Here is a 13,143-nt window from a genome sequence, read left to right as displayed (position 1 = left end):
TGAAGCGAAACAGACTATTTTTCTGCCAAAATGAAAAAGAAGGGGAAAAAATATGAGCAAATTTTAAAATCCTGTTACACTCTCAAATAACATTGGTTGTCTCTGGATGATGAGATTATGAGTGATTTAAATTTTCTTCTCTATGCTTTACTATATTTTGCAAATTTTCTTCACTAAACATGTTTTAATTTTGTAAGTTCAGTTACTTCTAAATTTTCAGAAGGTATAAACAACACTGGTGAGAGCTTTCTTTAAAACGAAGCTATTACTGAGTGTGCTTATATGCTACAGGTGGAAGTATAAATTGGTAGAACATTTCTGGAAGGCAGTTTGGCAATATGCTCCAGAAGGCTTTAAAATGGACAGTCCCTTTTTGAAAGTTATATACTTAATTTTTAAATTAGTGCATTTTTGCATTCTCCTTTTGTGAAATTAGAACCTTACAGATACAGAGCACAATCCACAATCCATTACCTACCCCCTTCTCCTCCCATTCCACACTCAAGACTTTGATGCAGAGCCTTCAAGTCCTTTTTTACACTTACATATTCTCTGTAGGTGCATATATGCATTTGTAATTCTTAAAAATCGAAGTGGTATCATACCATATAATTTTGTAATTTTGTTCACTTGACAGTGTTTTTGCAGTGTAAACGTGTTATTTCATAGCTTATGTTATTTACAGCTCGTTTCTTTCACCTGCTCGATAGCGTTCCAATGTATGACTGAATTGTTCTGTTAATGTAAAATATTTATCTTTGTCTCATTTATTGATTTTCATGTTAAATTATATTTTGCTTGATATGTACTATGTAGAGCATTTTATTTACCATTCTCCTCTTGATGGACATTGGGTTGTTCAGTTTTTCACCTTTCAAACAGTGCTGCAGGGATATCCTTGTATTTGTTTTGCTGTGCACATGTGCTGTTTCTCAAGAATATATACCTAAAAGTGGAATTGCTTGGTTTTAAGTTATGAACATTTTTAATTTTAATAGGTATTGCCAAATTTGCCTCCAAAATACTTCTACTAATTTACACATCCTACAAAGTAGTCTATGACAGTTCAATTTCCCTACAATCTAGATCAACATGAGATACTATCTTTTGTACTTTTTGTCCATCTGATGGATGAAAATTATACTCATTTAAAAATTTTTTTCATTCTCTGATTACCAGTAAAACTGCAGTATCTATTCATATGTTTATTGACCTATAATATATATGTTTCTATAATTTCTTTTTTTAAATTGCCCATTTTTCTATTGAATTATCTTTTTCTTAATGATTTGAGGAGTTCTTTTTGCATCCTGGTTACTGTGTATCCTGTATAGTTTTTAAAAATTTCTTTAGAGTCTGTGGCTATGTCCACTTTTTGTTACCACTGTTAAAAAATGTTACAAGCATTTTCTCCCAACTCTTTGGTTGGCTTTTAACTTTAAGTTAAAATTTTAAGTTTGTTAGTTTTCAATTATTTATTCTACAGTTAGATTTTTCTCTTCTTTACAATCTTTAGGTCTCTTTTTATTTTACTGTATTTCTCTAAGACTTCCAGTACCAAACTTACATTGGTGGCAAGTGTCCCCATCTGGTGCCTGACTGTAACGAAAATGCTTCTGATGTTTCCTCATTGAATATGATATTTACTTCTTTGTTTTGGTAGGTAGTCTTTATCGGGTTAAAGAAATTCTCTTATTCCTAGTTTGCAAGAGTCCTTCCTCTTCCCCACCGCCCCCCCCCCACCGCCCCCGGCCCACCCCAGAATAGTTGTTGACTTTTATTGAAATTCATTTGTGTGTCTTTCTGTATTTAAGATGATAGTTTTCCTCTATTTATCTGTTAATGTAGAAATTTACATTGAGTAGCTTTACAATGCTAAACTTTTTGGGTATTCCTGGTATAAACCATACTTTGGTAACATACTTTTACTCTACTGCTGCATGTTTTTACTTACTATATTTGCTTCTATACCAAGAAGTGCGTTTGGCCTTGAGTTTCTTTTCTTATGCGTCAAGGTTACAGTAACCTCAAAAAAATGTTGAGTAGCCTCCCATATTTTTTCTGCTCTTGAACAGTTTGTATACTATGGAAATTATCCATTCCTTGAAAGTTTTGTAGAATTCTTCTATAAAACTTTTTGGACCTGGTATACTGGGAGTGAGAGATGGGGATGTGTGGCGTGCAGCTCTGGTAAGATCTTTAATTGTTTTAATTTCCTTTTTGTACTTATCCCTCTAATTGTTTTTTTTTTTCTTTTTTTCTTGAGCCTAGTTGGTATTTAGTCAAGAAGTTCAATTAGATATTCATGGTGAATTGTTCTGTCAGTGTAAAATATTTCTCTTTTATTGGTTTTCATATTAACTTCTATTTTGTTTGATATGAATGTTTCTTGTATTTGCTGGTATGTCTTTTTTTCACATCCCTTCATTTCAACCTTTTGATGACATTTTGTGAGATTTAAGTGGGTCTCTTATTTTAAAATATAGCTAGGTTTTGCTTGCAATTTAATCTGAGAGTCTGTCCTTTAATAAGTAAGACTGAACACATTCACCTTTTTTGTGATTATTAACATAATTGGCCTTTTTCTTGTCCTCTTATTTACCTTGCTTCCCATTGTATCCTTTATATCTTATATATATTTTTTTTTTTTTTATATCTTATATTTTGACATTTCTCATTTTAATTGAGGTTTGCCCCAAGGTTTTAATTGAGGTTTTCTTTGTTCTGTTTTCTTTTTCATAGATTACTTTTACATTTTTTTCTAAAGATTTATTTATTATTTTTAAATTTTATTTATTTTTGGCTGCATCGGTCTTAATTGCGGCGCGCGGGCCCTTCGTTGTCTTGCGCGGGCTTTAGCTGTGGCTTGCACGCTCGAGGGTGCGCGGGCTCTAGTTGAGCTGAGTAGCTGCGGGGAGAGGGCTTAGTTGCCCTGCGGCATGTGGGATCTTAGTTTTATGACCAGGGATCGAACCCACGTTCCCTGTATTGTAAGGCGGATTCTTTACCACTGGACCACCAGGGAAGTCCCTACTTTTACATTTTTAATACAATTATTAAATTTATATTTTCCTAACAAAGTCTACATTTCGTTTGTATTGATATCCTCCCTACGAAGAACTTAGTATGCTTCTACTTTATTTTCTCAGATCTTGCAAGAATCCTCTTCCATCCCTCCTTCAAAAAGGAATGTAAATTTCCTATGGTTATATCTTCTAGCAATTTGGTTTCGTCATTAAAACCCATTTTTAATCTGTATTTATCTAGCATGAATGTGTTTTACTCATTTATTTGCTCACTTTTGCTTCTTTTACCTCAGTACTTCCTTCTACATTAGTTTTTATTCATGAAGTACTTCTTTATTTCTTTCAGAGTCTTTGAGTGTCTGTAAAAGCCTTCCCCCCAACCCCCGTTGAAAGATACCTTGGCTGAAATAGTATTCTGGATTCAGACTTACTTTCCCTTAACACTTTGCATCTGGCATTTCTGATGAGAAGTCTGAGTACCAGTCTAATAAACATTCCTTTTAGATAATCTAGATTTTCTGAAAGTTTCTGAGACTTCGTCTTTTTTCTGAAGTTTATCCATGGTTTGTCTAGTGGTATTAAAAAGTTTATCTTGCTTGATACTCAATGGACCCTTACCCACACTAGCCACATTAGTAGGCTAATGTGTTTTCCAGTTCTGAGAAATTTTTGGTCATTATTGCCTCTTCATTCTAGTTATCCCTCCTTTTTTTTCTTTGCTCTGTGTTCTGAGTGAATTACTCAACTCAGTCTCTCAGTTTATTAACTGGCTCTTCATCTGAGTCTATGCTATTATATCTATCTATTGAGTTTATTCAATAACTGTTTTTATATCCAAGATAGCCAATTGGTTATTTTTAAAAATTGTATGTTTTTTTCATAGATGAGGTTTCCTTCTTTAGCTCTTTGATATTAAATACAGTATTTGCTTTAAAATTATTTTCAGGATGCTCTGTTAATTCTCCTCCTTAATATAAGTTCATCAGTTTGGTAGGCTTGTTAAGTCTCTTTCATGGTGTAGCTTTCTTCATATGTTTGATGGTTCTTGGTTGTGTATTCATCTCCTCTGAGAGGATTTACTCTTCCTTTTGCCGTGGTGATGTGTTTGTGGTTGGGATTATCTCTGCAACTTCCCATCTGTTTCCTTTCCCCAGAGAGGTCACACAGACTCAATCTATAGAGAATTCCCTTTTTGTTTTCAACATGACTTTATATTTTTAATTACAAAAAAAAATTACCATTTCTGCAGATTTGGTGTGGCAGTGGGAGAAGAATGTATATGTTGACTAACATCTTGAGACTAAAATTGCTGATCTCTTTGACCTTTTAGTTCTACCTCTAGGTGTATATCTTCAGGAAATAATCAGATATGCATAAGATATATTCCAGCCTTATTTATTATACTGGAAAAATAGAAATAATCTAAATGTACACTATACAGGTTTATTTATAGTACTAATTATTAACTTATTAAATTTTAATAATTGCATAATTATTGTTTATAATTGTTCATATTACACTAAAGAACATAATAATTGTTCTTTAGTGTAATTTAATATATGGATTATTGACCAAAGTACATTATACAGCCACTTAAAACTCATATTACAGGAAAACATTAATGACGAAAGTACAGGATATATTATCAATGAAAGATTATAAAAAATTATACATACTAAAATTCAAATTTTGTTTTAAAAGTATATATACTGAAAGAATAATAATAATTGCTAGCATTTATTGAGTCCTTTGTAATGTGCCAGGTATTCTAGGTGATTAAGTCTTAACCTCACAACAATCTTTTGAGGTAGTTAGCATTATTATCCCCATTTAAAAAGTTTTTTAAAGTTTTATAAAATGGAGTTAATTTATATTAATTAACATATGTTAAGTAGATAGTTCTTAATTTTTCTGTTATATTAATTAACATATTAAGTAGATGATTCTTAATTTTTCCGTAATTTTCCTAATATTGATATTTTACATGTTTTTTCAGTTAATATGTATTCTTTTTTCATAATAGTTAATGCTGTTTTAAAAGATAGCACTATTGTTATAACAATCTCTTTTTTCTTATATATTTTATTATTTACCAATATGCACCATTCCTTATTGCTTTCCTTACAGAATGTTTCATGCATTCATGGACCGAAAGATGGAGTTGGTTTTTATTTTTAAAATAATATTGTCAATGATCTGATACGACTATATGTATTCACTTGATGAAGATGCATGGACTTGTCATTAAGTTGGACTACTCTTCAACCACAATTTCTACTTGAAAATTCAAGTATCAAAGAATATTTGGTTTAGAGTGGTATAATGATGTATTTTCTCTGACTACTGCAAATTTCATAGAGACCACAGTTGGATTCCAGTTATATTCTACAATCAAAGTGATTCAGTTCTTTGATAAAGTTAATTTTGAAGAATTTTTTGTTTGTAAACAACGCCAAAAGATGGGAGAAAAAAATGGTAGGTTGAAAAACCATTGTTAAACTTTATGTTTAAAAGTATATAGGGGCTTCCCTGGTGGCGCAGTGGTTGAGAGTCTGCCTGCCAATGCAGGGGACACGGGTTCAAGCCCTGGTCTGGGAAGATCCCACGTGCCACGGAGCAGCTGGGCCCGTGAGCTACAAATACTGAGCTCTGCGCATCTGGAGCCTGTGCTCCGCAGCAAGAGAGGCCGCGAGTGAGAGGCCTGCGCGTCTGGAGCCTGTGCTCCGCAGCAAGAGAGGCCGCGACAGTGAGAGGCCCGCGCACCGCGATGAAGAGTGGCCCCCGCTTGCCACAACTAGAGAAAGCCCTCGCACAGAAACGAAGACCCAACACAGCCAAAAATAAATAAATGAATAAATAAATTTATAAAAAAAAAAAAAGATATAAGGCTATTCAGATTTTAAAAAAAAAAGTATATAGACTACTTAATGAAGCTGAATTGTGGAATTTTCAAGGTTTTTCTGTGCAAGTAACTTTTCTGAATTAGAAAGAATTAATAGGATTTATAGGATTTACTCTCATGTAGCAACAATTTTGATTGTCTTTATAATTAGTTGTGTATCTGTAATACTAAGTCAGTACCTTAATGTACTTTTTAAAAATACACTTTGGGCTTCCCTGGTGTTGCAGTGGTTGAGAGTCCGCCTGCCGATGCAGGGGACACGGGTTAATGCCCCAGTCCGGAAGGATCCCACATGCCACGGAGCGGCTGGGCCCATGAGCCATGGCCGCTGAGCCTGTGCATCCGGAGCCTGTGCTCCGCAACGGGAGAGGCCACAACAGTGAGAGGCCCGTGTACCGAAAAAAGAAAAAATACACTTTCTTTTCTTTAGAAAACTTACAGATTTACAGAAAAATTGATAGTACAGAGAGTTCTCATATTCTCTGCACCCAGTTCTGCCTATGATTAAAATCTTACATTTGGCTGGTACATTTGTTACAGTTAATGAACCATTATAATTAACTGAAGTCCATAGTTTATTCTTATTTCCTTACTTTATGTCTTTTTCTATTCCAGGATCCCATCCAGGATACATTACATTTACTTATGTCTCCTTAGGGTCCTTTTGCATATGACAGTTTCTCAGACTTCCCTTGTTTTTGTAAGATTTTGTATCCGAGTGTTTTGTAAGATGCCCCTTCATTGGACTTTTTTGACTGATTTTTGTTTTTCTCACGATTAGACTGGGGTAGTGGATTTTGGGGAGGAAGACCATAGAGGTAAAGTGTCAGTTTTATGAAATGATATCAAGGGTGCATTTTACCAACATGATTTCTCACCTGCTGTTGTTGAGCTAGATCACCTGGCTGACATAGTATTAAGTGGCTTCTCCACTGTAAATTACTACTCTCTTTTTTTCTCCCTTTCTCTACTATACTCTTTGACAGGAATTCACTGTGTGTAGCCCATACTTAAGGAACATGAATTTATGCTCCTCCTCTTTGAGAACAGAATATTTACATTAATTTTTCAGAATTCTTCTGCAAGGGAGATTTGTTTCCTTTCCCCAGTATATGTTTTATTCAATCATTTATTTACATCAGTATGGATTCATGGATACCTACTGTATACTTTGGGTTATAATCCAGTACTGTTTCATTTTGTTCTTCAAATTGTCCCAGGATTAGGCATTTGGAGCTCTTTCGGTCAGCTTCCTGTCTCTTTGACATAGCCTCATCAATGTAGGTGGGTTTTGTTCTTTGTTTTTTAGCACTTCCTTATTTTCTGGTACTATATGATGCTCCAGGCTCATCTTGTATATTGCCATAGTCCTAGAATGAGCCATTTCTTGAATGAGCCCTCCTGGTTCCTTTTATTGGAAAATGGTATTACAAACTAAGATCTGGGCAGTAGGTGTATTCATTTGTTATTGGGGTGTCTTGCTTCTGGCCCTCTCAGCTGACAAAGCAAAGTATATATAAATATAATTGTATATACACATATCTATAAATATTTTTATATGTAACCATCTGTATTGAGCTAAACATGAGTTTATACTGATGTTTCTGGCTCTAATCCAGTACCACATGGATTATTCTAGCTTACTCTCCTTGCTTATCTATAAATTCCCATTGTCTGTTATCCACTTTTTTAATTGCTCGATTCTAGTATATATGTATAGCAGTATCAGAAGTACTGTAAACTTATTCCCAGGTGTGACACCTCAGTGCTTGTGCAACTTCCTTTTGCCTATAGTTTTACAGAGTCCATTTATTTCCCAAGTTATTTAGGTCAGCACCTTTTCCACTCAGCCCTTCAGAGAGGTTGTGTATACATTCCTTCCTGGGATTCCTGATCTCTTAAATGGTATTTTAAAATTTGCATAACTTAAGCTTCACTCTTTGTGCTTTCAAGTTCTGTAGGTTTTGACGAATGCATAATGTCATGTATACACCACTACAGTATCATACAGAATAGTTTCACCACCCTTTAACATACTTGTAATATGCAGATTGTTTACAGATTGTAGTACTAATTTCACTGGACAGTTATCTAGGCCAGCCGTTTCAAACTTCCTTTTGGTCTCAGGACTACTTTATACTCTTTTTTTTTTTTTTTTGCGGTACTCGGGCCTCTCACTGTTGTGGCCTCTCCCGTTGCGGAGCACAGGCTCCGGATGCGCAGGCTCAGCGGCCATGGCTCATGGGCCCAGCCGCTCCACGGCATGTGGGATCTTCCCAGACCAGGGCACGAACTCGTGTCCCCTGCATCGGCAGGCGGACTCTCAACCACTGCGCCACCAGGGAAGCCCTACTTTATACTCTTAAAAGTGTTTAAAACCCCTAACAGCTTTTGTTTATGTGGATAATATCTATTCATATTTACTGTATTAGAAAACTGAGAAGCTTCAAAAATGGTAATTGGCTTATTTTTTTTTAAATAATAAACCCAACATGTTAACAAATTACATTTTTGTGAGACATAACTATTTTCTGAAACGAAAATAATTAGTGAGAAAACCATTGTTTTATATTTTTACAAATCTCTTTAATAGTTGGCTTAATAGAAGAGAGATTCTCAGATCTCCTTCTGCATTCAGTCTGTTGTGATATGTTGCTTTGGTGTAAATGTATAAAGAAAATGAAGCTTCACACAGACAAGAAGTTGGAAAAAGGAAGAATATTTTAATAGCCTCTCAGATAATTGTGGATATTTTTCTTTGATACAACTACAAAACTCAACAAGTAGTCATTCCTTCAAGGTTATAGTGTGGAATCTGAATTCTTATCAGTGAGCTTTTTTTACACTATGTTACATTAAAAATCCATTGGTTTGTCTTGCACTTTGATGGGCCTTTTACACATGTATGATTTTATAACATCATGCATTGGCCACTTGGAAAACATTGGTTCAATGAATTATGCAGATTTTTCCAAATGTTGACACATTTAATCATACAGTATTTAAAAATCACATTTGTTAATATTGCTACCAATCTCATCAAAAAGTGATTAGTTATTGAGAAGCTCTCAAGCTTACCATGGCAGATGCAAGTTTTCTAAATTTTCAGTTTCAACTTGATAGCTTGAATTTTTCATTAGCAACAAATGCTGTTACTTTTGTCCTTCAAGTGATAGGCTCCCTTTATTCATGTTTGAGAAAATGTGTACCAAACACCCAAGTTGGAAAAAAGCATAATTTTTATTAGTGGTTCTTTTAAGGAAAAATGGTTTTCTATGAAAAAAAAAAAAAAAACCAGCTAGTTTAGCTTACAACTCAAACAATCTCCCTAGTGCTTTTCCTTGAAACAGCCATTGTATTGTGGTAATTATTATTTTTTGTAATGATTTATGTTGCTTTATCAAGGACCTTCTTAAGTGAAATTGGTGGTAAATAATAATAATGACTTACTAGTAGTTTGGTGCAACTGCCTTGATTCACACTAAGGCTCCAACATTTTTACTCACCAGTGCTTTTGAACCATCAGTTAATGTCAATATAGGGAAGAAAAGGGCAAATAATGTCTTGATATTACTATTAAAATAGTTTGACCTAGCGTATTGTCTGAAAGGATTTGGGAACTCCCAGGAGTTCATAGACTACAGTTTGCTGATAACAGGCTCAAAGGTGTCCAGAGATTCTCTGTACCAATGTCCTGAAGCTCTTCAAGTGATGGATGGAGAAATATAGATATATACATGTACACATACCTAGGTCATTATCGATGTATTTAGTAAGCACTCCATGTTGATGTTCTACAGAAGACCCTCGTCTCATTCTACAGATTCTCTCTAATCACATCTATTTTGTGGCTTTAGCAAGAAATTGTGTGCTATTGACTCCAAAATTTGTATATCTGGATCAGATCTTACCCTGGAGCCTGTGCATCCAGTTTACTCACCCTACTTGAATTTCTCACTTGTCTCTCTACCTTTATTCCCTATCGCAGTGGATACCATTATTATACATATGGTTGCCTGAGTCAGAAATATAGAAATCATTCTTGTCTTGTCCCTCTTCCCACTGCCACTTTAGTGATTTTTTAGAAGCAAAATTAATAACATAATAAGATGCTTAAACCTCTTGAGTGGCTCCCTATAGCCTTCCATATAAAAAAAAAGTTGCTTAGCATGGCATTCAAGGCTATGTCACAGCCCCTATCTGTCTCTAAAACATCATTTCTCATTCCTTTTGTCCTTTCACATTGCATGTTTTTCAAATGTTGAAACCTTTGTCTGAACTGTGCTACGGGGAAAAAGGAAAAGTAGGCTTAGTCTTGTGTAGTACACATCAGGCCAGAGAGTTAACAGGGAAATAGCACCCCTCCTGAGGCTTCTATGGTAGCAGCAGCCCTAATTAGCCAGAGGTCCCCCTTTGGTTAGATGACTGCCAGGGAGAGTTGGGACTCAGTCCTAAGCCTCTTTTGAAGAATCTCACTCCATTACCAACTTGGAGGTTCTGGGTTTAATTTTTAATATTAAGGAAAATGTATTTTTTGTAAACTTACTATGCTGTCTGCTCATTAATCCTCCCAATGGCTTCTCAAGTGACCTTTCTACAGTGCAGTTATTGTTATGTTTCTCCTTTGCTTAAGGCCCTATTCATTTTAAACATTTTATACATTAATTTTATATATTTTATAAATAATTTGTGTTTAACATTTTAGGTATTTTTTGTTACTTTTATTTATTTATTTATTTTTGCGGTATGAGGGCCTCTCACTGTTGTGGCCCCTCTCCCGTTGTGGAGCACAGGCTCCGGACGTGCAGGCTCAGCGACCATGGCTCATGGGCCCAGCCGCTCTGCGGCATGCGGGATCTTTCCGGACCGGGGCACGACCCCGTGTCCCCTGCATCGGCAGGCGGACTCTCAACCACTGCGCTACCAGGGAAGCCCCTGTTACTTTTTTTTTTTTTTTTTTTTTTTCTTTTTCTTTTTTTTTCCCTGTTACTTTTAAACAGGGTGTAAGATTTGACTTTCGCCTATTTATTATAAATTGCATTTCTCGTATTTCTGTTTTCAGCTTTGAAAGGATGATTTCGCTAGAAAATTTTGGTTAAGGTGTTAGCTTGGTGGGCATCTGAAATGTTGGCTTATCTATATAACTTTATCTATAAAAGCTTTAAACATTATTTTGCCTCCTGTAAGTGTGAACAAAAAATGTTGCCTGCCATTTCAGTAAACAGTGAATATTGCCTGCCATCAAGCCGTCATCCACTACATCCGCCCCCAGCAGCAAGCCCTGAGGGGAATTCAGAGTGTAGAAAAACCGGATACTAGTCCTAGATAGTTAAGATGCATGTCTGAGGAATAACTTCAGTGAGCCCAAACTCTTGCATCTCACCAGACACAGAAAAGCACTAAAATCATTAAACTGAGATGTCTGTCTTTTGTGGTTAGCAGTAATCTTTTGATGTTTGACTACATGTTTTATCACCACCACCACCCAGCCCCCACTCCCCCCAGCAAAAAACTTCTGTATATCCTGGCTCCTCCCTTACCTCTTCAGAGAAGTTCCTCAGAGCTGTCTGAGAGGCTGTTTCCCAGGCTGTGGTCCTCAGTAGTTTGCCAAATAAAACATAATGTGCAACTTGTAGTTTGTGCATTTTTCTTTCAGTCAACATAATTATTAAAAAGTTACTATCAAAGATAGTTTTTAAAGCATTATTGTTAGACATTTAGTTATTTCAACAATTGTTAAGATGTTTCCTTCTGGAACCCTCCACTTCCATACTCAATGGAGGTTATGTCCTTGAAACTTTTAAAATGAATGTGTCTATAAATACACCCACTCCCACCCCTAGAATGAAGTCATTCCTTCTGTTTTCCAGTCAAGAAATAGTGTCACTACACAGAAAGAAAAATAAATTGTTTAGGCATTTAAAGTTAAAAAAAAAAAAGTCACTGAAGTTTTCAACACATTTTTTTTTTAATTATCAGAAATAAGTGAGATACCCAGGTCATATTTTTTGCTTGTAGGTCGTTGTAAAGAAACAGTGACCAAAATCTTTTTCTTCAAGGAAAGTAATAGGCCAGTTAAATTTTGATTTTTATTTAGAAACGAAGTATATTTTTAACATGTGCCTTAGGAAAATTATGTCTTTTGAGCTCTTAGGCTATTATTTTTTCTTTAGGTGATGCAAAAACTTTCTGGATGGAGCTAGAAGATGATGGGAAAGTGGATTTCATATTTGAACAAGTGCAAAATGTGCTGCAGTCACTGAAACAAAAGATCAAAGATGGATCTGCCACAAATAAAGGTATGAAGCAATAAAAACATTCAGTACATTTAATGCTGAATATGACCCACTGATAATATAATATAGTTCTGTTTCCAGTATTGCTGTTCGTTTTAAAAGTCAAATAACTTCTTTTGTTTTTTAAGAACCTAACATCAGTTCTACTTGCTTTGTGTGTGTGTGTGTGTGTCCTGCTTCTATAAAAACTTGTTTTTACCATACTGTGGACATTTTGTAAAACTGGATGAAGCTGGTTACTTTGAATAATAGCTGCTGAATTTATCTCTGTTTATCTCAGGCTACCTTCTTCTCCCTCATTTTATCTTTTTTTTGGGGGGTGTATTGCAAAACTCATTGTAGAACATTTGGTACATATAGAAGAATATAACAGAAATTATGTATTACCCAATCATTCAGAGACAACTTATTTTCTTTAATATAAAAGTAAATATATAAATATATTTTGCCTGCTTTAAACAGAACTTGCCTTAGTAGTCTTCAGAAAGCAAACCTTGCGTTCTACATAGGCAGTCAGTTCAGTCAACCCAGTATTTTTTCTGCTTCTTTGTCTTCAACCTAAGTGGTCGTAGAACATAGACTTTTATATGGAAATTTCCTTCATTCCATCAGAACATGTGATTTTCAAGCAAAATCTCCCCCGACTATCCTTTATTTTTCCCCAGGATATTCTTAATACTTTATGGATGTGCTTATGACATTAATCTATGATGTGCTTGTCCACAAAATTAATAGTATTTTTCATTTTAATATTCCTTCTCATTCCTTCATGAATCAGATATATCTCGGTTTGAATCCAGTTCTGCCACTTTCTAGCTTATCGACCTGGAATAAACAGCTTAACCGCTAGGCCTTAATTTCTTTGTCTTTAATGTATTCAGTAGATAATCATAAGAACCTCTTAGAGGAGTTGTGAAGA

General features: G+C 35.1%; 1 protein-coding gene across 2 annotated transcripts in view; it reads left to right on the top strand.

The window, feature by feature from the left end:
- The window catches only part of LOC116742984 (histone-lysine N-methyltransferase SETDB2-like), an 82,652-nt gene that overhangs the window by 1,076 nt on the left and 68,433 nt on the right, over positions 1 to 13,143 (top strand). For both annotated transcript variants that reach the window (XM_032610928.1, XM_032610926.1), the window contains exons 2-3: positions 5,154 to 5,501; positions 12,102 to 12,227. In XM_032610928.1, coding sequence (XP_032466819.1) covers positions 5,486 to 5,501; positions 12,102 to 12,227 — 142 coding nt within the window. In that variant the 5' untranslated portion in view covers positions 5,154 to 5,485. The remainder of the gene's footprint in view (positions 1 to 5,153; positions 5,502 to 12,101; positions 12,228 to 13,143) is intronic.

Source organism: Phocoena sinus, chromosome 18 (assembly GCF_008692025.1).
Source record: "Phocoena sinus isolate mPhoSin1 chromosome 18, mPhoSin1.pri, whole genome shotgun sequence".
NCBI classification, from domain to species: Eukaryota; Metazoa; Chordata; class Mammalia; order Artiodactyla; family Phocoenidae; genus Phocoena; species Phocoena sinus.
Note: the sequence above shows the minus strand (reverse complement) of the source record. Positions and strands in the feature narration are given on the sequence as shown.